The sequence below is a fragment of the Neodiprion lecontei genome, chromosome 5 (genome assembly GCF_021901455.1).
Source record: "Neodiprion lecontei isolate iyNeoLeco1 chromosome 5, iyNeoLeco1.1, whole genome shotgun sequence".
Lineage (NCBI taxonomy): Eukaryota > Metazoa > Arthropoda > Insecta > Hymenoptera > Diprionidae > Neodiprion > Neodiprion lecontei.
This window is the reverse complement of record NC_060264.1, coordinates 32,565,707-32,586,902: the sequence shown is the minus strand read 5'-3', so window position 1 is coordinate 32,586,902 and position 21,196 is coordinate 32,565,707. Positions and strand designations below refer to the sequence as shown.

The 21,196-nt window shown below is 40.4% G+C and overlaps 2 protein-coding genes across 3 annotated transcripts; both read left to right on the top strand.

Moving 5' to 3' along the window:
- Nucleotides 1-1,092: 1,092 nt before the first annotated feature.
- On the top strand, nt 1,093-10,244 carry LOC107219517. 2 transcript variants are annotated; one of them, XM_046740205.1, is made up of 16 exons: nt 1,093-1,360; nt 1,506-2,117; nt 2,253-2,867; nt 3,198-3,503; nt 3,942-4,265; nt 4,439-5,032; nt 5,227-5,526; nt 5,655-5,773; nt 5,852-6,002; nt 6,332-6,556; nt 6,648-6,804; nt 7,035-7,290; nt 7,383-7,714; nt 7,803-7,908; nt 8,083-8,256; nt 10,155-10,244. In XM_046740205.1, the coding sequence occupies exons 1-15, from the start codon at nt 1,297-1,299 to the stop codon at nt 8,206-8,208; spliced, it is 4,287 nt and encodes a 1,428-aa protein (XP_046596161.1). In that variant the 5' UTR covers nt 1,093-1,296; the 3' UTR covers nt 8,209-8,256; nt 10,155-10,244. The 2 variants fall into 2 exon arrangements, with proteins under 2 accessions (XP_046596161.1, XP_046596160.1); XM_046740204.1 differs by lacking the exon at nt 10,155-10,244 and having other exon boundaries at nt 8,083-8,611.
- A 368-nt stretch (nt 10,245-10,612) lies between these two features.
- Nucleotides 10,613-19,447, top strand: LOC124294545 (vascular endothelial growth factor receptor kdr-like). Its single transcript, XM_046740206.1, has 15 exons — nt 10,613-10,744; nt 11,314-11,925; nt 12,467-12,763; nt 13,566-13,889; nt 14,057-14,656; nt 14,824-15,123; nt 15,341-15,435; nt 15,508-15,658; nt 16,231-16,455; nt 16,545-16,701; nt 16,932-17,187; nt 17,280-17,611; nt 17,700-17,805; nt 18,051-18,180; nt 18,735-19,447. The coding sequence occupies exons 1-15, from the start codon at nt 10,720-10,722 to the stop codon at nt 18,794-18,796; spliced, it is 3,672 nt and encodes a 1,223-aa protein (XP_046596162.1). The 5' UTR covers nt 10,613-10,719; the 3' UTR covers nt 18,797-19,447.
- The last annotated feature ends 1,749 nt before the right edge of the window (nt 19,448-21,196 follow it).

Below are 21,196 nucleotides of genomic sequence, written 5' to 3'. Positions count from 1 at the left end.
TCAGTCGCAACGAAGAAGGTTACGAAGGATTTCATAAAAGTTTCGTTTCATAAATATGCGATCTGTGCCAAAAGCTCTGGTCCTAAGTTAGAAAAATGAATGTTAACCATTTGGCGTGAACCAAAATACAAGGATTTCAATTATTAGCGAGCGTGGATTCCTCTCGAAAAATGACGTCGATATAGGATATGATTGAATCGATTTCAGTATCTTCCAAAAATGGACTGTAAAAATCCACAGGGTTACCCAAACTTGGACTTGCTTTTTTGCAATTTTCAGAGCACGGAAGCTTTTCATATCAGAATCGTTTCGCAGGACTCTTTTTCCACTAATTGGACCCTCAGGAATACGAAGAAGATATCAAAAAGAGCGTAGGACCAACAAAAGAGAAATTGTAAAGGAAATATTCAATTTTTCGACTGTACCTTTGGGTACGATGATGTAGACAGATTAGACGCGATTATTCGATGCATGTATTATATATTCTTGGCTTTGCCGTACCACAACGATGGGCCGTTGGATCGAGCTTAAGACCGAGTAATGGAAGATGACTACGCCATCGAATGATCAAAGGAGTACGTTGTTACAGTTGACCGACAATTACAATCTACACAAACACCCGAGAACATTCCGACTTGTCGATAAGCGAAGGCGTACAAGGTTTTGTCTTCAAGTTGAGCTTTGATAACCCATGGAACGTAATTCGAATAGTACTTGAAACATTAAGCCAATTAAAAAATATGCATTTTTCAGAACTTTTATCGACCTGCGAACATCACCCGATAGATAGAACAGACGATGCCTGACGAATCGATGATGCGTGTTACGATATATTTACCGTACCGATATACAAATGTGATCAACATTGTACGTTCAAATTGACAGGCGATTCCGCGTCATGTTATTTGCTAATAATTTTTTTTTTTTTGTTTTTAACTTTGGAAGCATCGCGTACACGAAGTTCTGATGATCACATTATGTGGAACTATTCGTAAGGGAATTCCAAAGCAAAACCAAGACACTGAGTATTTCTGCTTGAAGTCGCGCTTTCTCTGAGTAAAAATGGAGATAACGTAGACAAAGAAACGAGCTTATACTTATATTGCGGTCATTTCGCAAAGAGAACTGCGGAACACGCTGCGGTTAGATATCGTTATGCACCAAGTGAAGTGACATCAGAATAAGTTTCATTTTCAGCTGATGCAGAACGACGTTCAGAGTTTGTAAAGAATGTAGTGATTTTCAAGAATCCCTCAAGTATCTACTGGATAGTAATTATTATCATCTTACTTAAAGATGCGCGTGATTCTTTCGGTATTTGTTTGTTGTATCCTGGTTCACACCGCATCTGTACATGGACGTGAGTGAAAAATGCCACTTTTTCAATATACCATCGAAAGTTCGACATTTTTTCATAGTCAACTGGGCTACAAACGATTCTTGTTAGCCGACGAAAACATCCTCACCTCAGCTGGATCTGATAATTGTCCTTTTATCTGTTTTAGTGCGGTTAAGTCGAGATGCGTGGATGGTTTTTGCAACACCAAATGAACCCGCAGTTCTCTCGTGTAAAGTTGTAACTGATCATCCGTCAAATTTTACGTGGATGAAAGAGGGAAATGATGGAAGCGATGAGAATGTTGACAATTCTACGAAGAAAAGCAAGTTTTGGCGGAATAACGAAACTCACGTTACTATTGAGCTTTACTTCACAAGCGTCACGACCGAGGACTATGGAACTTACAGATGCATGACAATAACATCAACTAGCCTTACTTCGATTCCTGTCAGCCTCGGACATTATCCAAATGATTTTATCTGGACTGTCGCAGTTCATAAACCAGAATCTGTTCTCATAAAGTGGAACTTCGACTTGTTTTACCCAAGTCACTTTTATTCGTTTGGAATTGAGTATCGGGAAAATGGTACGAATCAACGACTACGGACACCCTTACTTTCCACTCCGGAGCGAATTGTTACTACAGATTCTTACACCGTAAATGCATTGAAACCCAACACCGTATACGAATTCAAGGGCCTAATTTCAGGTCCGAGGGATCTGATCTCCGACGAAGACTCTTACGCTTTTTCAAGATGGGTGACGACGTCCGATAAAGGTTTACGCATTTACTTATGTCAATGTATCATAAGAACTTAAATTTCGAAAACGTTCTCGAACCGGAATTGTATTTTGTGTAACTACAAAAATATTTACTAAATCTGATCGTGTTTTTGTTTACTGCCATTTTTAGTTTCCGCAAGGATAGTTCCATGTCGTACCATTGTTATTGTTGAGGCACACGAACGTGCAATTCTGTCATGTGACGTGATAGGGAATCAAATGACAGGCTTCATCTGGCAACACAAGGGAAATTCAAGAAATTCAACCAATATTTGGTCGAACAACAACACTCATGTTACAATGGAACTGGAATTTGCTAATGTCACGACCGACCAATCTGAATATTACACATGCCAGGCGAACAGTTCCGGCCAACTTGTATCAGCGCAGATTATTCTCCTAGTCAGTGAACTTGATTTTGGCCCTTGCAAGGTCGGAGCGATTGGAACAGATCGAATTTACGTCAACTGGAACTATACAAATATCATTAGCGATTTTACCAATTACTATAACGAATATGTTGGAATTACAATTAAATACAAGGCAGATAATACAAATGAGTGGCACGGACCAGTACAAATTTTCAATTCATCCATTGATCCAGTTGCAAGCCACTACGCCATAAGTGGATTGAAAAATTTCACTCTCTATCAAATCACTATCATATTTGATTCATACGAGCGTCAATTTCATGGTGTGGTAAAATCCTTCGTTCTTTCAAAGTGGGTTTCAACGTTTGAGAAAGGTACACTTTTTATCTTATTCATCTTAGAAATCAGTCTTCCCTTTCATAAGATGCAACGTGGTATTTCGAAAGCTAGTCTTCGGTAACGATCTGGGTAGCTCAGTGGTCAGAACAGTTGCCCGGAAAGCGAAAGGTTCCGGGTTCGAATCCCGGTCGGGTTCAAGCCTTGAAATATTTTTTCCGAACCCGCCAGACATGCATGTCACAAAGCTTAAGAATAATCATGTCGTACCTATCAGATAACATTTATTGGTTATGAAAGAAGTGGAATTACGAGCCCAGCGTGGCTCAATGAGTAAGATATTCACAAAGATTGAAATTTCTGTACAGAACTGGATTATGTTCCAACTGTGCGGATTGTGAGACAAATTATGGACACAATAACGATCAGATGGTCGCAACCAGCGCCAGAGCTCCGGGAATACATTGACGCCTATCTTCTATCAGTCGAATACAGTAACAAGACAAACAGACATTTTCGTTGGGAAAAGTATAAGGCTGGATACCATGATGAAGCGGTTGTGCACCTTTCACCTTCTATCAGTTATAATCTGCAGGTGCGAGCTTGTTTCGACGATTACTGTCCCGACCAGCATGCAAGTGCCGTTATGGAAGGCGTCATGACCAGCGATGCAGGTAAGGATTGAGTTTAGTATTCGTAATTTACGGAACGAACGTGAGGTGAACCATCGTTACACATTCCAATTGTTTCGATGAGAACGTGAGTGAGACTTACACACTAGTAAAATGTTTACATGGTACGAAACACTACCGGAGTTTGATTGGTATCGATTGTCTGAAAATTTATCATGGTCGGTGATTTTTTGTAAGAAAATATAGGTGATCTGGAAGCTAGATTATCTTAAAACCGAAGGGTAACCCTTAGAAATTTCATTGAATGACGGAATCGGGTAGTTAGACTTTTATCAAGACCTTGAGTCACCTTTGACATGCAGGAAAAAGTGATTTCGATAACAAGTAATCATAACCAGGATACGAATTAGAGATACAATACCGTAAAACACCGCGTTAATGTCAAGTTCGACAATGAACCTGAACAATACGATTTTACAGATGGAAGACAACACTCACGTGAAGAGCAACATTCAAAACCTGATACGGAGTTTCCAGTACTGACAATCGACGTAACTCGAGATGAAAAAAATATTACTACAAACAGCAATGCCTCGTTCACTTGCAGCATCAGTGTTCAGGGATACGAGGGTTGGTGGACCAAGAAAGAGAATCGCGTCAGGTCTCTCAATCATTCTGACAACGAGATCAGCTGGACTGTAATTGTGGAAGATGCTAGGGAAGGACGCAGATACGGTTACACCTGTGAAGCAAGGATGTCAGATGATTGGCGCACTAGTAAAACAATGCTCGTTACAGTGATACGTAAGATTGACTTTGCACGAATAGTTAGTCAGAAGTCATAACAGTATAAATTGTCCTTTATAAGGCAAAACAGCTTGTCGATGTATGTGAATAACGTCCACTACTCGACGTACTGAATTTGAATTAATAAAAATCAAGTCTATTGGTTGTTAACTTGTTTTTCTTCTTTTCAGTGCCCGCGGAAAATGTAATCATAGATGCTGAAACGGTGTATTCGAGGCCACGCGATCCAACCACTCTGTCGTGCGACTTTTTTGGATATCGATTGTCGAACTTCAAGTGGCGAAAATTCTGGGCTTATGACAGACGACAATTCGACGAAGTTTCCAGTGTGTCAAAGTTCAACGAAACTCACATCAGGATAACTTTGTCAAATCCAATTCACACCATAAACTTGGAAACTGGGAAGTACGAATGCGAGGCGACGAATCACAGACTTGATTACATCCGCGGATCCATTCGTCTCGATGTCGCCAACGAATCACCCTTGCATTTAAACGCCTACACCATCGGGTCCAAGCTCGTTTGCTTACGCTGGTTCGACATCGAATCCCGAGGAGACACGCATCTGGTACAATCTTTTCAAAATGGTTCTCGTGACTGGCAAGATACGTTTTCGGTGCCAGTTGTAGGAAACAAGTACTATAGTGGCTACGTTGTGAGGCAATTCACACGCAACACTTCCTACTGGTTCAAGGTCGTTGTCGTCAGCGCGGGTGAAAGACTCGCAAGCACTTATTCCAGCTGGATTACCCCTACGGAAAAAGGTAGGTAATCGAATCACGGGAAAGCGATGCATATTGGAATGAAGTTCAACTTGATTGATTCAAAGATTCCAGGAAAGTTCAACAAACGTCCACGATATAAGACTATGTCCGTTAGTCAGTCCGGTTCAATCCAGTGAAATGTCTTGTGACGTGTACACACCTGGATGGTTAATGGAAATCTATTTATTCCTCAGACATTGCGTACTTTCCGAACATCACCTTGACATCGAAGTCGAGAAATTCGATCGCTATCGAATGGCCGATTCCAACAGAAGAGCTACGTGATCACATAAACGTGTACCAAATATCAGTCAACTACACGTACAATGGGAGCAAGATTGTTTATTCACAAAATACTACGCAAACTCATTTTGTTCTCGGAAAACTTCAGCCTTTAACCAGCCATGACTTGGAAGTAAGAGCTTGCTTCAGTGCCGTTAGTACGGATTGTTATTCGAGTGACGTTCGGAGAGGGGTTTTCACCAACAGCATAGGTATGAAAAACATGTGTTCGAGAACACGAAAACAATATACATATAACGTCCGTGAAACAGAGCTATTTATCTTGATAAATAAAATACTGTATAACTATCCGACTAAACTTAATTAATTGATACTCTAGATGGGGAAAACATTACTCCATATGAGGAACCCGGGACTCAAGTCGAAACATGGATAGCTCCGATAGGATCAGTTTTGCTCCTTCTCATCGTTCTGGGAACCTGGCAGTTTTACAGTAAAGTATGAAAGAAAATTACTAAGAACTCTCTGTAGTTGAAACAAATAATGGCCGCGGAATATTTTGTGTCTCATTGTCAGTCAAAGAAGCGGAAGATTGTTAGAGAAAGACTCGCCTATTTCTACAGCGAGGAACCGATTTTTTTCAATCCAGAACTTGCCATCAGTGATCAGGCCGATTTATTACCTTACAATAAGAAATGGGAATTTCCGCGAAAGCTACTGAAACTTGGTATGTATTCTCGTCATCATCACCACCGTAGAAAAAGTAAGTTTTGTGACAGAAGATATTGTGTAAATGCTTCGTGTGATTTGAGTTTGAATTCCTCTCAAGAGTCCAATCGTAGTTGTCGCAGTGTTAAATAATTATGCGTTGTCAGGTAAGTATTGAACTATTTTTCACTTTTTCGAAACGTGAATCAGCTCGTTGGGACTTCGTTTGACAGTGATGGTCAGTTGATTTGTCACACTGACAATAAGCATATACAATACTTTGCGTACATGAAATCAGTCACATTGTTCTCCTTAGGGGGTCTAACATTTATGTTTTTCACAAAATAGACGAGGAACTGGGAAGTGGCTCATTCGGAATAGTCTGGAAAGCCAGGGCGAAAACGATCCGTCGACCCGAGGCGATTTCGGTGGTCGCAGTCAAAACGGTACGACCAACAGCCAGCCTTCGCTGCATGAAAGCCCTTCTTCGCGAACTCAAAATTCTCATCTATCTCGGTCACCATCCTAACATCGTCAGCCTTCTTGGTGCTTGTACGAGGAATCTTGATTACGGTGAGTGTTTATGCATATTTTAACTCCCTATTGAGACTTTGAAGCAAAAGCGATCATTCGTAAACTTGATTCATACCATGGTCACCGACAGGCCAACTCTTAGTCATCGTGGAATTTTGCCGCTTCGGGAACTTGCACGACTACTTGTGGCGCTGCAGGTCAAAGTTCGTCGACGAATTGAATACCGACTCCGAGAAAATTCATGAATTCCATGCTGATGCTGACCCGATCAACGTTGAAACGAATAGGTGAAGGAGATGTAGTGCTTAATAGCAGTCAGTTACAGTGCATCAAAATTTCATCAAATGACAAATCCTGGTCCTTTAAAACCTTGCAGTATCGATTACATTTGCTACTCAGCACTAACTCGTACAATAAATAATTAAACTCATGTATCCATGCATTGGAATTGTCGAGTATGACGTTTGTGCCCCATCGTAAAGTAATTTCTCTCATACATCGTCTTATTCTCGAGCAGTACAAACTCGGCACTGCGTCAGAATGATACCACTTCGTTTGTGGAAGATTCATGTGACAGCAACGATCATCCGGGTACCAGTACAAGGGTGGAAGATTTGGCCGCCGACAGCAACTCGCAATCACCGGAAATTAAACCATCGTCCAAGTACCCGGGTGATTTCACGAATGCGGAATTGGATCCGGTTCGCACGCAAGACTTGGTGTCTTGGGCTTGGCAGATTTCCCGCGGCATGCAATATCTTGCGGCTAAAAAGGTTGATGTCAGGAATTTACGACTGGGATTCCGTACACGGTTATCCCGGTTCAGCTCCACCGAGAACAAACTAGACCGTTGACCGTGTTTCAGGTGCTGCACGGTGATTTGGCAGCCAGGAACGTACTGCTTTCCGAAGACAACATCGTCAAGATATGTGACTTTGGCTTGTCCAAATCCCTCCAGGAAGACGACAATTGCAAGGACGAGGGAAACGACCCTCTTCCCGTAAAGTGGATGGCCATCGAATCGCTCAAAGACGGAATATTTTCGGTAAAATCGGACGTCTGGTCGTTCGGGGTCGTTTTGTGGGAATTATTCTCGCTCGCCAAAACTCCTTACCCCGAAGTGAACCCCGAAAACATGTGCAAAACACTTATCGATGGTTATCGCATGAAGCAACCTAAGTACGCACCCAAAAGCATGTAAGTATATGTGCTTCTATTCATCTGGCACGTCAACCAATCATTGCTATTTTACGTTCTAAACCATTTAACCTGCCTTCCGTCACAGTCATCGGATGATGCTGCAATGTTGGGAAGCAAATCCATCAGATCGACCCTCTTTCGTTGATCTTGAGCGCAGTATCGGTGATCTAATAGAGGACGAAGTGAGAATGGTAAGCTGAACGTTCTTCTTCATATACTCGTCATTTTATCCCTACCTTGAAATATGAAGTCTAGTGTATAATTACATCAGATGTTGACTCAACGTTAAAAGGTAGAAAAACGAAACAGCACATTTCTTTAAAAATCCTTGGCTCACCTGATTCTTACACGAGTACATGTTTCAGCATTACATCGAGTTGTACAGTCGACGTTACAAGACGTACACCGAAATCACGGAATTCCGGAATACAAGGACCCCCGAAAATCATGATCCAAACATCCTACAGGAACCAAGCGAACCGCATGATTGACGTTTTATTACCCAGGCTTTAGATAATAAATTCATTCGGTCAACAAATGTAATTTCTTACAAACTTCGCCTAACCAACTTTTACTAAAACTTCAAGAACCTGTCTTTACCCTTCTCACGATGATTTTACCAAACTTTTTCTGACTTCGGTGGATCGTATATTGAGAGAAATTTTTAGTTCCGGTTACCGCTCAGTCGTTAACTATTTTCATTTTTTACCACAATCGAAAAATATAGTTCTGGGTAGGAAATGAAAATTAGTTTTATATCTGTTACCGGGAAGTCTAATATCCGTTACTATTCTTTCTCATTACGATCACTGTCGCTATATTTTCTTGTAACTGTTGCGAAAATTTAATGCTTGTGCAACAATAAATTGATGTTATAGCCTTGTTTAAATAAAAAAGTAGAGTAAACTGAACAAACTGATTTTGCGTTGCAATTGCACCTCAAATTCGTACCTTAAACAACTGCAATGAACCAACAGAGCCGCAAATTTTATTTCAATAATTGATTAATTATGCGATATTAAAATTCAAAAGAACCGTGACGAACGATTTTGTTACGACGCATTATAAATCCGTTTCAGATTGAGTTGATTATTCCACATGATTGATTAATTCTTTTTGCAATTTTGTATTGGAAGCGTTAATAACATTTTTATTTACTCGACGTGGTAGATAGAACCGTTAAGAAAAATTTTCAACACGTTTTGATTATCACATTGAAAAAGGTTCAGGTCCTTACTTGTTATTGTTCGTCACGTATAAGTTTTATCAAGGCAACCAAGCAATTTCTGCACGCGGCACGTTTGACGACGTAATTTTTCCTTACTCAGATATGAAGTCGAAACCAAGGCACTGAGTACATATGTACTTGAAACTGCAGTTTTTTTCAGTAAAAATGTTGATAACATAGACGAGAAGACCGGCGGTTTTTCTGGCGATATAATTTCGCATGGGAGAACTCTGCGGTTACATATCGTTAGGAAGCGGCAGAAAAAAAATTAAAATGAGTTTCACCGCCGGTTGAGGCGGAACGACTTTGAGCGTTTGTTAGGAAACGTTTGTTTACAAAATAAGAACGCTCCACGAGTTAAAAATAAAGTGATTTCCAATCAACGGCGATTTTGGTGATCAAAAAAGTTCGCCCGCGATTGCAATATTATTGGCCAATCGGATCAGAGTAAATGAAGTCGTGAAATATCGAATAGACCCTGAAGATGCGGGTGATACTTTTGGTATTAGTTCGTTGTATCCTGGCTTACGATAGACGTGATCCCTCGTGTAAGTAAAGAAAATTCATTATTAATCTGCCTCCTCATAAGAGAAATTCACTCGCACGAGAGCCTTGACGTTTTTACAAATGCTGACTTTGCGGTATGCTATCGGAAATAATGCTCAAGAATTTATTCAGTATGATAGTTCAGTCCAAAAAAAATTTCACTCGCCACTAAATTTATTGTTTAATGGTAGAAATGTCCAGTAACCGTAGAATTAATTTTTTTAATGCAAAAAATTTTCGTTGAGAAATTAAATTTAATGGTCAACGTATTATTTTTTCATTGGGAATTTTACAACCCTGTCACTGTATAGCCGCAAATGATGGGCGCATCGAACCTTCTCGCTAAATTCTGCTCCCCATTTGCTTTTTCTTGGATTGCGTTGATCATTATATGAATTAAAAGAAGAAACTTTTTATTTTTTTAATCTCGGGTGGAGAGAAGTTCTTGGAAATTGGTGAACGAAGTTTCAAAGTTTGACGTTTTGAATTGACCCATTTCTTTCTTTTTTTCTTTTTTTTATTTTGAGTTCACGTTATACGATCGATAATATATGCCACTGGAAACAACAAAGTGAAAAATGACAACGACGTCAAGTATTCAAATCGTTAATTCAAAGTTTCACAAGAGTAAAATTGTGCCAACTGTTATGTTTCCTATTTCAGGGCGTAAGGACATAATTGCAGACGCGTCACAAGTCTTGGTGAGGCTAAACGAACCTGCAATTCTGTCATGCAACATTATGAGTGAGCACTTCACAAATTTCACATGGCTAAAAGTTGGGGATGACGAAAGCGAGGAGATTGTGCTAAATTCCACAACCAAGTTATGGTGGCACAACGAAACTCTCGGTACAATGGAGCTTAAATTTACAAATGTCACACCCGAAGACAATGGATATTACATTTGCACGGCGAGAAGATCTAATATCACTAGTTACGATTACGTGGGTCTCGGAGAGTTCCCATCTGATTTGAGTTGGACCGTCGAAGTGCGCGGACCAAAAACCATTTCCATAAAATGGGACATCGGCCAATTTTATGGCCAGTATTGGAACTCGATGTTAATTCAATACAGGGAAAATGGTACCGATCAATGGCTAGGAGAATTCCAATTTTTTACTCCGGAACGAATGCTTTCTGCAGGCAGCGTCGTCATCAGGAATGAATTGAAATCTAGCACCGTTTACGAAATCAAGGGTGTACTTCCGCTTCAGAGACGTGATAGCGAATGGTGTTACGCTTTTTCAAAATGGGTGACTACGTTTGGTAAAAATCTACTAATTCATTTTCACCTCACCGACATATCATTGAAGGTCAAAAATTATTTAAAGATCTTAAATAACTTTCGAAAGAGTAGATTTATTATGTAATGATACCAGACCTTTTTTTGTAGACCGTTCGAATTTCTGTATATTTTTCTTAAGACGCATTGTTAGTTAGTTATAAAAATCGGAAGAAGCAAAAAACAGTTTTTCAGTCTTTATTTACATGCAAAGTAGAAAAGTGCGATGCTCAAACTTTTAATGTTCACATTAAGAGCTGAAATTTTTGGCAAGCGTACTTTTATACCTAAAAGAAAAACTTTTGAACTTGCGTCAAAGAAAAAAAAATAATTTTTTTTTTTTACACACCCTAATATACACATTATTCTGTGATCGTTTTAAAGGGCATCGGAATCTCTTTGAATTAGTGAGTTGTATAACCGCATTCGAATGGAAAGTTGAAATGTCAAAAGTAGGATAAAATTTTCACAGCGGACACTGAAATTTTATTTTCTGTATGCACGAAAATCATCCACCAATTTTTCTATTTTCATTCCTAGTTTCCGGAAGAATTATTCCAGAGGCCAACACCGTTATTGCTGAATCAACCGGACGTGCAGTTCTCTCATGTGACGTGATAGGGGGTGGAATCACAAATTTTATGTGGCCAGAAGTTCGAAATTTTTCCGAAAAATATTCTACCAATTATCGCTGGAACAGTAAAACCCACGTTACAATGGAACTGGAATTTGCTAATGTCACACTCGACGACTCTGGAGACTACAAATGCCAGGCGCAATGTCCCAAAAGCCTTATATCAGCAAATAGCAGACTTCGAGTCGAAAACTTTCATTCTGTCCCTCTCAAGGTCGGAGCAATCGGAACAGATCGCATTTACGTTAATTGGAACTATACAAACTTCCTTGGCGACAACAATATTACATACAACAAAGTTACGATTAAATACAAGGAGAATGGTACGAATCAATGGCATCAAGCAGACCAGATTTTCAATTCATCCGTTGATCCGGCCGGAGGACACTACGTAATAAGGAAATTGAAAAGTAGCACTCTTTATCACATCAAGAAAGTAGTTGCTAAATGCAAACGTGAATTTCATCGCTTGGAACACACCTTCGTTCTTTCAAAGTGGGTGACGACGTTCGAGAAAGGTACACTTTTTATGGGATTTATTCTAGAATCAAGGCTTCCATTTTTGCTGTTTTCGAATAATGTACAGAGAATGGTCAGGTACATTTGGGGACAATAAATCTGAGACTGGTAATTTTTTACACTAGACAGTTAAGTTGGCAACACAGAGAAACCTACAGCGCCACAGTCGGCCGAGTGCGAAACTAACACAATCTCAATAAATATAACATGACCCATGACCGTCGAATCTAAGCTTAGAATACCGCAGGGGTAATGGACTTGTTAGATTGACGCGTATTCTAAGGTTAGATTCTACGGTCATGGGTTATGTTATCTTTATTGAGATTGAGTTCGTTTCGCGCTCGGCCGACTATGGCGCTGTAGGTTTTTCTGCATTGCCAACATAACTGTCTAGTGTAAAAAATTACCCATCTCAGATTCATTGTCCCCAAGTGTACATAGTATCTGCTAACGTTTGTTTACCGAAAATGAAACTTGTAGATTACAAGTCCAATGAAACTCAAGGAGTGAAAAGTTTTAAAAATAATCATTTTCACACAGACGTGGAATATGTTCCAATTGTGGACATCATGAATGAAACATATACGAACACCGTAACGATCAAATGGTCGCAGCCACCACCAGAGCTCCAGGATTACATCGACGCCTATCTGATATCAGTGGAAAGTGGAAACGAGATGGAAAAACATTTTTATTGGCAGAAATATAAAAACAAGGATCGTGATAAAGCAGACGTCTACATTCCGCCTTCGATCAGTTATGGTCTGGTGGTTCGAGCTTGCTTCGATGATTACTGTCCTGACCGGCATGCAAGTGCCGTGATGACCAACGATATGGGTAATGATTGAGTTTACTCTTCACACTTTGCGAAACGAACGTGATGCGAACCGTCGTCACACTCCAAATCTCTTCTGAGCGTCAATTTCGATGAACGCTCGTCGGTCCATTCTTTGAACTTTCGTCATGATCATTGATTTTAAATGCAGATAATATAAATGTGACCTGCAAACTATATTATCTCAGCACAAAAGGACATGCCTCAGAAATTTGATTGAACGGTTATATCAGGTGATTGAGTTCATCCGACAAAGAATTTCACTTTGGAAATCGATGTTCGTAATCAGATTGTTATGAAAAAAAATTCTCACGCACCTGAAATACGTATTCGAAAAGTTTGTCAAAAAAAAGTTGGCACTGCAAATATTTATGAAAGAAATTAATGGAAAATTGAGGTGTTTGACCCGTAATTTTTACAGTTTTCCAATTCTATATATTTTTTTTTTTTTTCTTTAACTGATACCACCGAACAACAGCACAGGTTTTTCTACACATCAAAAATGCGTGACACAAATTTCCAGACTGAAAATCGACGTATTTATGATTTGTTAATTATCGTTCTGATCTTAGAGTTACTGAAACGTATTTTATCAGTGATCTGAGAAGCTTCTGGGTACCCACAATCATAGCTGAACACATTCAACTCTTTCAGTTATTGAATTATACACGTCATTTTACCATTAAAAAGATATACTACAAAATTGAGGGCTCGGTGCCAAAGCTTTCGGGTAAAACTTTGTTCCTTTTATCATGCCAAATATATTCAAAAGGTTTCAAAAACTTGAACCATACGATTTCACAGTTGGCGAAAAACATTTCCGTGCGAGACGAAAATCGAAATCTGACATGGAGTTATCTTTTCTGACAATGAACGTGACTCGAGATGCGGAAAATACCACAGCAAGCAGCAATGCCTCCTTCACTTGCAGCGTCAGTGTTCATGGATACGAGGGTTGGTGGACCAAGGAAGGTGAACGGGTCACTTCTTTCAATAATTCTGATAGTAAGATCGACTGGACTATAACCGTTGGACACGCCGAAGACGAAAACAGTCGCGATTACACCTGCGTGGCAAAGATGACCAACGATTCGCACCCTAATGGAACAATGCTCGTTACGGTGATACGTAAGATCCATTATGCGATAATTGGAATGAAAAAATAACGTGATCAATTCTACCCTCGAAGTCGAAATAGCTTGTAGAATAGTGTAAATAACGTGCACTACTCAACGTACCGAATTACAGTTCGAAGAGCTGTGTCTGGTACTCTATCCGATGTCGTTTTTTTCTAGCGCCAACAGAAAACATTAGTGTAGGAGCTGAAACGGTGTACACGGAACCGTTCGAGTCGACAGCTCTGTTGTGCGATTTCTTCGGATATCGGCTATCGAACTTCCAGTGGCGAAAAGTCTCGTATCCATACGAAGTTCCATTGGGCGGAGTCCCCGACGTATCGTCCCTCAACAAGACTCACATCAGGATGATGCTGTATTTTGCTAATACCTCGAACTCGGACGCTGGGTACTACCAATGCCAGGCAACGAATAACAGACTAAAGAACATCATAGGTTTCGTTCGACTCGAAGTCTCCAACGAATCGAATCCAATCCAATTAACCGCCAATGCCATCGGGTCAAAGCTCGTTCACTTACGCTGGTCCAACATCGACTTCCCAGGAGACACGCATCTGATACGATCTTCAGAAAACGGTTCTCTTGAATGGAAAGATACGTTCTCGGTGCAAGTTAAAGACGACAAACACTATAATGGCTACGTTGTGGGGCGTTTGACACGCGGCACTTCGTATTGGTTCGAACTTGTCGTGATCAGCGCGGGTGGAAGAATCGCGAGCACTTATTCCAACTTATTGTTAATCACACTCGCTGAAAAAGGTGGGTGCTTGGAACACGCGTAAGCGGTGCATATTGGAATGAAGTTACTCTTAATAAAGAAACTCCGCGATACGGAATGTATGTCATACCGTCTATTTCGACACCATTAAATGTGTAGAGAGCATGCTGTAAATTATGAACCTTTAAACAAATCTGTTTTCTTACAGACATTCCATATATTCCATACATCAATGTGACTGAGCGGACGGCAAATTCAATAAGTATAAAATGGCTGATGCCACCAACAGATCTGCAGGCACACATAACGATGTACCGCATATCGGTCAACTATACGTCCAAAAATAGCGACACTGTTCATTCTCAAAATACATCGGGATATTATTTCTTTATTGATAACCTTCAGCCTTCGACCAGCTACGACTTGGGAGTGAAAGCTTGTTTCAGTGAAGTTAGTACGGATTGTTATTCGAGTAACGTTAAAAAAGGAGTTTTCACAAAAAGCATAGGTACGTGTTGCAAATAATGGAAAATATAGGAAACGCCCGTGTAACAAATTTTGCAATGATTTTCTGCTGCCTGTATCTAACTCGTTTGTTCGGTCAGAATCTAATGCTAATTGACATTTTGAGTATTGGCTATTCATCTTCACAACTAAAATACTGTACAGCTACTAATCTAAGCACTTATTAATTATAACTCTAAATGAAAACGAAATCTCTCTAGAAGAGGACTCCACGACACAAGTTCGAACATGGCTACTCTTTACGGGAATTTTCTTTCTCCTCATCGTTCTGGCAGCCTGGAATTTTTACAAAAAGGTATGGAAGAAAATTACCAGGATCTCGCGATAAACTGAACGAATAACGAACTCGTGATACTCTGTGTTCCAGGTTCGGGAGCGAAGGGTTGAAAGAGAACGAGACGCGTATTTTTACACCGAGAATCCGACTTCTTTCAATCCGGAACTTGCCATCAGTGATCAGGCTGATTTATTGCCCTACGAAAAGAAATGGGAATTTCCACGAAAGCTATTAAGACTTGGTACTTTTGCTCATTGTTATCACCATCATGGAGAAATTTGAATCTGTGACGGCAAACTTAGGGTAGATTTTTGGATTGTATAGAGTGTCGAAGGTCTGTCTGAAGTGGAAACTGTTTTACTTTGCACACACTTTCAGAACATCATACATGTGCACGCCAAGGTTGACTTTCACTTCGAAATTGGCAGATCAGACACGAACTTCAGTCACAGCGAACGAAAAATATTGCACGCAAATCGGCCGTGAACCTTCTGCACTCACCACAACGCAACACGCGTCACTCTTGCAAAAAAGTTCGCTTTACGCCCTTGTGGCATAAGCGCTTATTGTGTGATTGAAGTTTGATTGTTTCTCTAGAGAAATGTTCAATCGTGACTTTTGCAGAGCCAATGAGGCATCACTAGTTCAGTATTCAACTCTACCTCACTTTCTCGAGACGGGGATCACATTTCAGGCTTTCGTCTGACAACGATTGTCAGCTAATTTTTCACACTAAGCATAACAATTCTTGGCTGGAATGAAATTGACCTCATCGTTGTCATTGCATGGATTAACATTATTTCCACTGCGTAGACGAGGAACTGGGAAGTGGCTCATTCGGAATAGTCTGGAAAGCCAGGGCGAAAACGATCCGTCGACCCGAGGCGATTTCGGTGGTCGCAGTCAAAACGGTACGACCAACAGCCAGCCTTCGCTGCATGAAAGCCCTTCTTCGCGAACTCAAGATTCTCATCTATCTCGGTCACCATCCTAACATCGTCAGCCTTCTTGGTGCTTGTACGAGGAATCTTGATTACGGTGAGTGTTTCTGCATATTTTAACTCCCTATTGAGACTGAAGCAAAAGCGATCATTCGTAAACTTGATTCATACCATGGTCACCGACAGGCCAACTCTTAGTCATCGTGGAATTTTGCCGCTTCGGGAACTTGCACGACTACTTGTGGCGCTGCAGGTCAAAGTTCGTCGACGAATTGAATACCGACTCCGAGAAAATCCATGAATTCCATGCTGATGCTGACCCGATCAACGTTGAAACGAATAGGTAAAGGAAATGTAGTGCTTAATAGCAGCCAGTTACAGTGCATCAAAATTTCATCAAATGACAAATCCTGGTCCTTCAAAACCTTGCAGTATCGATTACATTTGCTACTCAGCACTAACTCGTACAATAAATAATTAAACTCATGTATCCATGCATTGGAATTGTCGAGTATGACGTTTGTGCCCCATCGTAAAGTAATTTCTCTCATACATCGTCTTATTCTCGAGCAGTACAAACTCAGCACTGCGTCAGAATGATACCACTTCATTTGTGGAAGATTCATGTGACAGCAACGATCATCCAGGTACCAGTACAAGGGTGGAAGATTTGGCCACCGACAGCAACTCGCAATCACCGGAAATTAAACCATCGTCCAAGTACCCGGGTGATTTCACGAATGCGGAATTGGATCCGGTTCGCACGCAAGACTTGGTGTCTTGGGCTTGGCAGATTTCCCGCGGCATGCAATATCTTGCGGCTAAAAAGGTTGATGTCAGGAATTTACGACTGGGATTCCGTACACGGTTATCCCGGTTCAGCTCCACCGAGAACAAACTAGACCGTTGACCGTGTTTCAGGTGCTGCACGGTGATTTGGCAGCCAGGAACGTACTGCTTTCCGAAGACAACATCGTCAAGATATGTGACTTTGGCTTGTCCAAATCCCTCCAGGAAGACGACAATTGCAAGGACGAGGGAAACGACCCTCTTCCCGTAAAGTGGATGGCCATCGAATCGCTCAAAGACGGAATATTTTCGGTAAAATCGGACGTCTGGTCGTTCGGGGTCGTTTTGTGGGAATTATTCTCGCTCGCCAAAACTCCTTACCCCGAAGTGAACCCCGAAAACATGTGCAAAACACTTATCGATGGTTATCGCATGAAGCAACCTAAGTACGCACCCAAAAGCATGTAAGTATATGTGCTTCTATTCATCTGGCACGTCAACCAATCATTGCTATTTTACGTTCTAAACCATTTAACCTGCCTTCCGTCACAGTCATCGGATGATGCTGCAATGTTGGGAAGCAAATCCATCAGATCGACCCTCTTTCGTTGATCTTGAGCGCAGCATCGGTGATTTGATGGAGAATAACGTCAGAATGGTAAGTTAGAATTTTGTGGTCAGCACATTTATTCAGCACGCTTCAACTACACATTGTATCAAATAATTCTGTAATACCTGCAAATAGTCTCTAAAATCCCATTACACAAATGTATATGTCAGGCCTCAAAGATAGACTTTGTCACATGTGAAGCTCCATTTCATCCTACTAGAAAGTAATACGAACAAGGAAAGATCACCGGACTCATAAAACCTGTCCGATTCTTACACGCGTGCATGTTTCAGCATTACATCGAATTGTATACTCGATGTGCAAGGGCTTATGCCCAAATTACAGAATACCGGAATACACAGGACCCTAAAAATCAGGATCTGACCCCGCCGGATCCAATCGAACCAACAAACGTCAGGCAAGGTAAGCGATCATATTGTTTGCTCTCGTTAAGTTAATCTGGCAACTTTTTTCACGTGTCTCGTCAATAAATCAAATGATTCTCCAATGTAAATCGCAACAATATGATACACCCTTGAAAGCCAAGTTCTATTACTCGATGTTCGTAAAAAAAACCTTCAATACGTAATGCAAACAGTACCATATTAATTCATACGTTTTCCATTTTTACAGTAGATAATCTATAGACTCTTAGTTCATTTCTGACTTTTTGTGACTTTCTCCCATTTCCATCGAAACGGCTATGAAAAAAAAAAAAACTGGACAACCATTCCGACACTCTATGCTTCAAAATATCACACCGTCTGACGTGTGATCGACACTTCGTAGTGAGACAGTGAATTGATTGAACGATGAACACGATTTATCAAACAACCCACTTAAAAGCGTTGATTCAGACCGTACGAATCTATTCTCGCCGCATTATTACGATGCCAATCTGACCTAGGTCATTTTATACAATTTCATTGACTTCGTGAGGTTTTTCCTCGCACGTATTTATCTAAAACTGATTTCAGATGAAACGATCGAGCAACCCATATTCCGGGTGCAGTTGAAGCAGTTCTTTCATCGTCGTTAATGAACCAAAGTCAGGTGAAATGAGTCAGAGTTGTGACATTTCAGACATATCGTAAAAGAAGAAACAGTAATATGCAGCCTCAAGAGAAGTCACACTAAAATAGTTGGAAAAAAAAAGAAAGGGAATGTACTTGCTGAGAATGTCGCAAGTAACCCTTACTTTTTTTCTGCTCTTTCAAATGCAATTAATTGCATTCAAATATGAACGGTTTTTTCTTAGCTATAAACAATTTTTAATTTTCAACCCCTGTAATTTTTTACCATGATTATAGAGTTACTGAAAAGTACAACCACTCGAAACTGCCATGAGTGAATTTTTTTAGTTTTTTAAATCAAACTTTTGTTTTCTGATATATACTGAAAATTATTTTCGTATACCGTCTATTGGTTTATGTCAAGATTATCACGGATCTGCGTGTATATGTGACAGATAAGGAAAACCGCGGCCAAAGAAACAAAAGACCCCAAAACGCGTGACGAAAAAATCGTGATGTTACTTTTGCATCATTGTATGATAACCAATAAAAACGTTCAGCAGTGACCAACAATAATCGTAAATTGTTCTGATGGAACCGTATCTGAGTAAACAAAAATTATAACAACACCTGAAATTTATACCTTGGGCAACCTATAATGACCCATGAAAATATTGTTACCTCGGCTAGATCTGCTGATTGTGTTTTTTTCCATCGAGCTTGCGCGAAAGATCTTGATTATGGTGGGTGTTGCTACATATTTCGATTTCCTATCCAGAGTCCAATGCGCTAAGACTGGTATTGGTGCTGCAGGTGAAAATACGTCGACAAATTTGATACTGACTCTGAGAAGATTCGTGATTCAAATTCTGATGCTGATCCGATCGACGTCATAGACTCAACGATGAGCTATTCTGACGCGTTTCTGAGTAGCTGAGTCATTGGTGAACCTAAGAATCGCCTTGGGGTTGTAGTACCGAATGACGATTGGTCAACGTTCGTTAAAATATCGTCGATATGACGCATCGCTGGTGCTTGGGATCTTCCTAGTCCCGCATTCTATCGAGAACGGTAGTTCTTTACAGTAATCGGTTACACTTGCTCCTGAAAACTAACTCGCATAAATACTTTTATGCATGTATGCATTGTAATCGTAGAGTACGATGCTTAATCGCGTTCCAAATCTACGCATTTCCTGACTCCTATTGTCTCATTCCCAGGTTGATGCCAGTTCAGTGGTAAAAGATTCATGTGACAACGAGTATAAGGGTGGAATATTTGGCCACTGGCAGAAACTTAAAATTAACTGATGTCCAGCCGCGATCCAGGCATCCATTATGCCCATCGAATCGCTCAGAGACTTGATACTGTCAGTAATATCAGACGTCCGGTCGTTTGAAATCGTTTTACATCGATTGATTTCACTCGCCAAAACTTCCTTCCCCGAAAACACGTGTAAAACATTAATTATCGACGGATGTCGCCACGAGAATCCCAAGTACCCACTTAAGAGCGTGTGAGTTTAGTGCTGAAATTGAATGAGGATGGTAAAGTAGAAGTTTGTCTTGACCGAATTCGTCATTCCTCAACCAGTCGTACCGTGAGTTTCTAGAACTTTCTAGAATCCAGAACGATCGTTGCGCCTGACGCTTTGAGGAAGGCAACCGGGATTACTATTCGAATACTAAATTACATGTATCACGAATTGTAATTCTGGTTGCCTGCCCAGTGCGTCAGGCGCAAGGATCGTTCTGGATATCCAGAAACTCATTGAATGTATATCATTACACTGTGATACCCGCAAAGTATCTCAAAACTGTATAATCGATGTACCGAGACGTAGGTACGTGAAAATTAAGGAATAACAGGAGACACGGACTCCTGATAATTCTCATCCAGGTTGTCGATCGAAGCAAAACGACGACCACTGATAGTTCAGAGAAGTGACTTTTCCAACTAACTCTGTTAACTCTGTTTTCCAACTCTCTGTTTTCCGCTTGATTAACATGATCAATAAATACGATATCTTGAAAATTCCGTGAAAATAATAATGATACTATCCATTGAAACTAAAAGCATCAGTTGTCGGTCGTTCCTTGAATTTGTTCATCCTGTTTTCAAGCAATTTCACTGAGACGTAAGGTTTTTCCTGAAACGAAATTACTTCAAACTGCTATTCGTTGAATGCCGGAACGGATAAAACCTTCTAAATCCGAACATAAGCGTAAGTTAAAACATTTTTTTCCTCGTCGGTATTCAGCTGGAACGTGAATTTATGACTTGTGAAATAAGACTTTCTTATCATACCGCATAACTGTTGAAATGGAATTACCTACTTGTACAGCATGAAGTGTTCCAATGAATTTTTCAAAACGTACGTCGATATTCCAACAACTAAGAAGGGGTGGATTTGTTCACATCTGCAA

Coding starts and splice junctions, on each gene's coding strand:
- LOC124294545 (XM_046740206.1), top strand. CDS start 10,720: ATGGTGTTACGCTTTTTCAAAATGG. Junction 15,436..15,507: donor CCTGGAATTTTTACAAAAAG/GTATGGAAGAAA, acceptor TCTGTGTTCCAG/GTTCGGGAGCGAAGGGTTGA. Junction 17,612..17,699: donor AAGTACGCACCCAAAAGCAT/GTAAGTATATGT, acceptor CTTCCGTCACAG/TCATCGGATGATGCTGCAAT.
- LOC107219517 (XM_046740205.1), top strand. CDS start 1,297: ATGCGCGTGATTCTTTCGGTATTTGTTTGTTGTATCCTGGTTCACACC. Junction 4,266..4,438: donor AATGCTCGTTACAGTGATAC/GTAAGATTGACT, acceptor TCTTCTTTTCAG/TGCCCGCGGAAAATGTAATC. Junction 7,291..7,382: donor AATATCTTGCGGCTAAAAAG/GTTGATGTCAGG, acceptor ACCGTGTTTCAG/GTGCTGCACGGTGATTTGGC.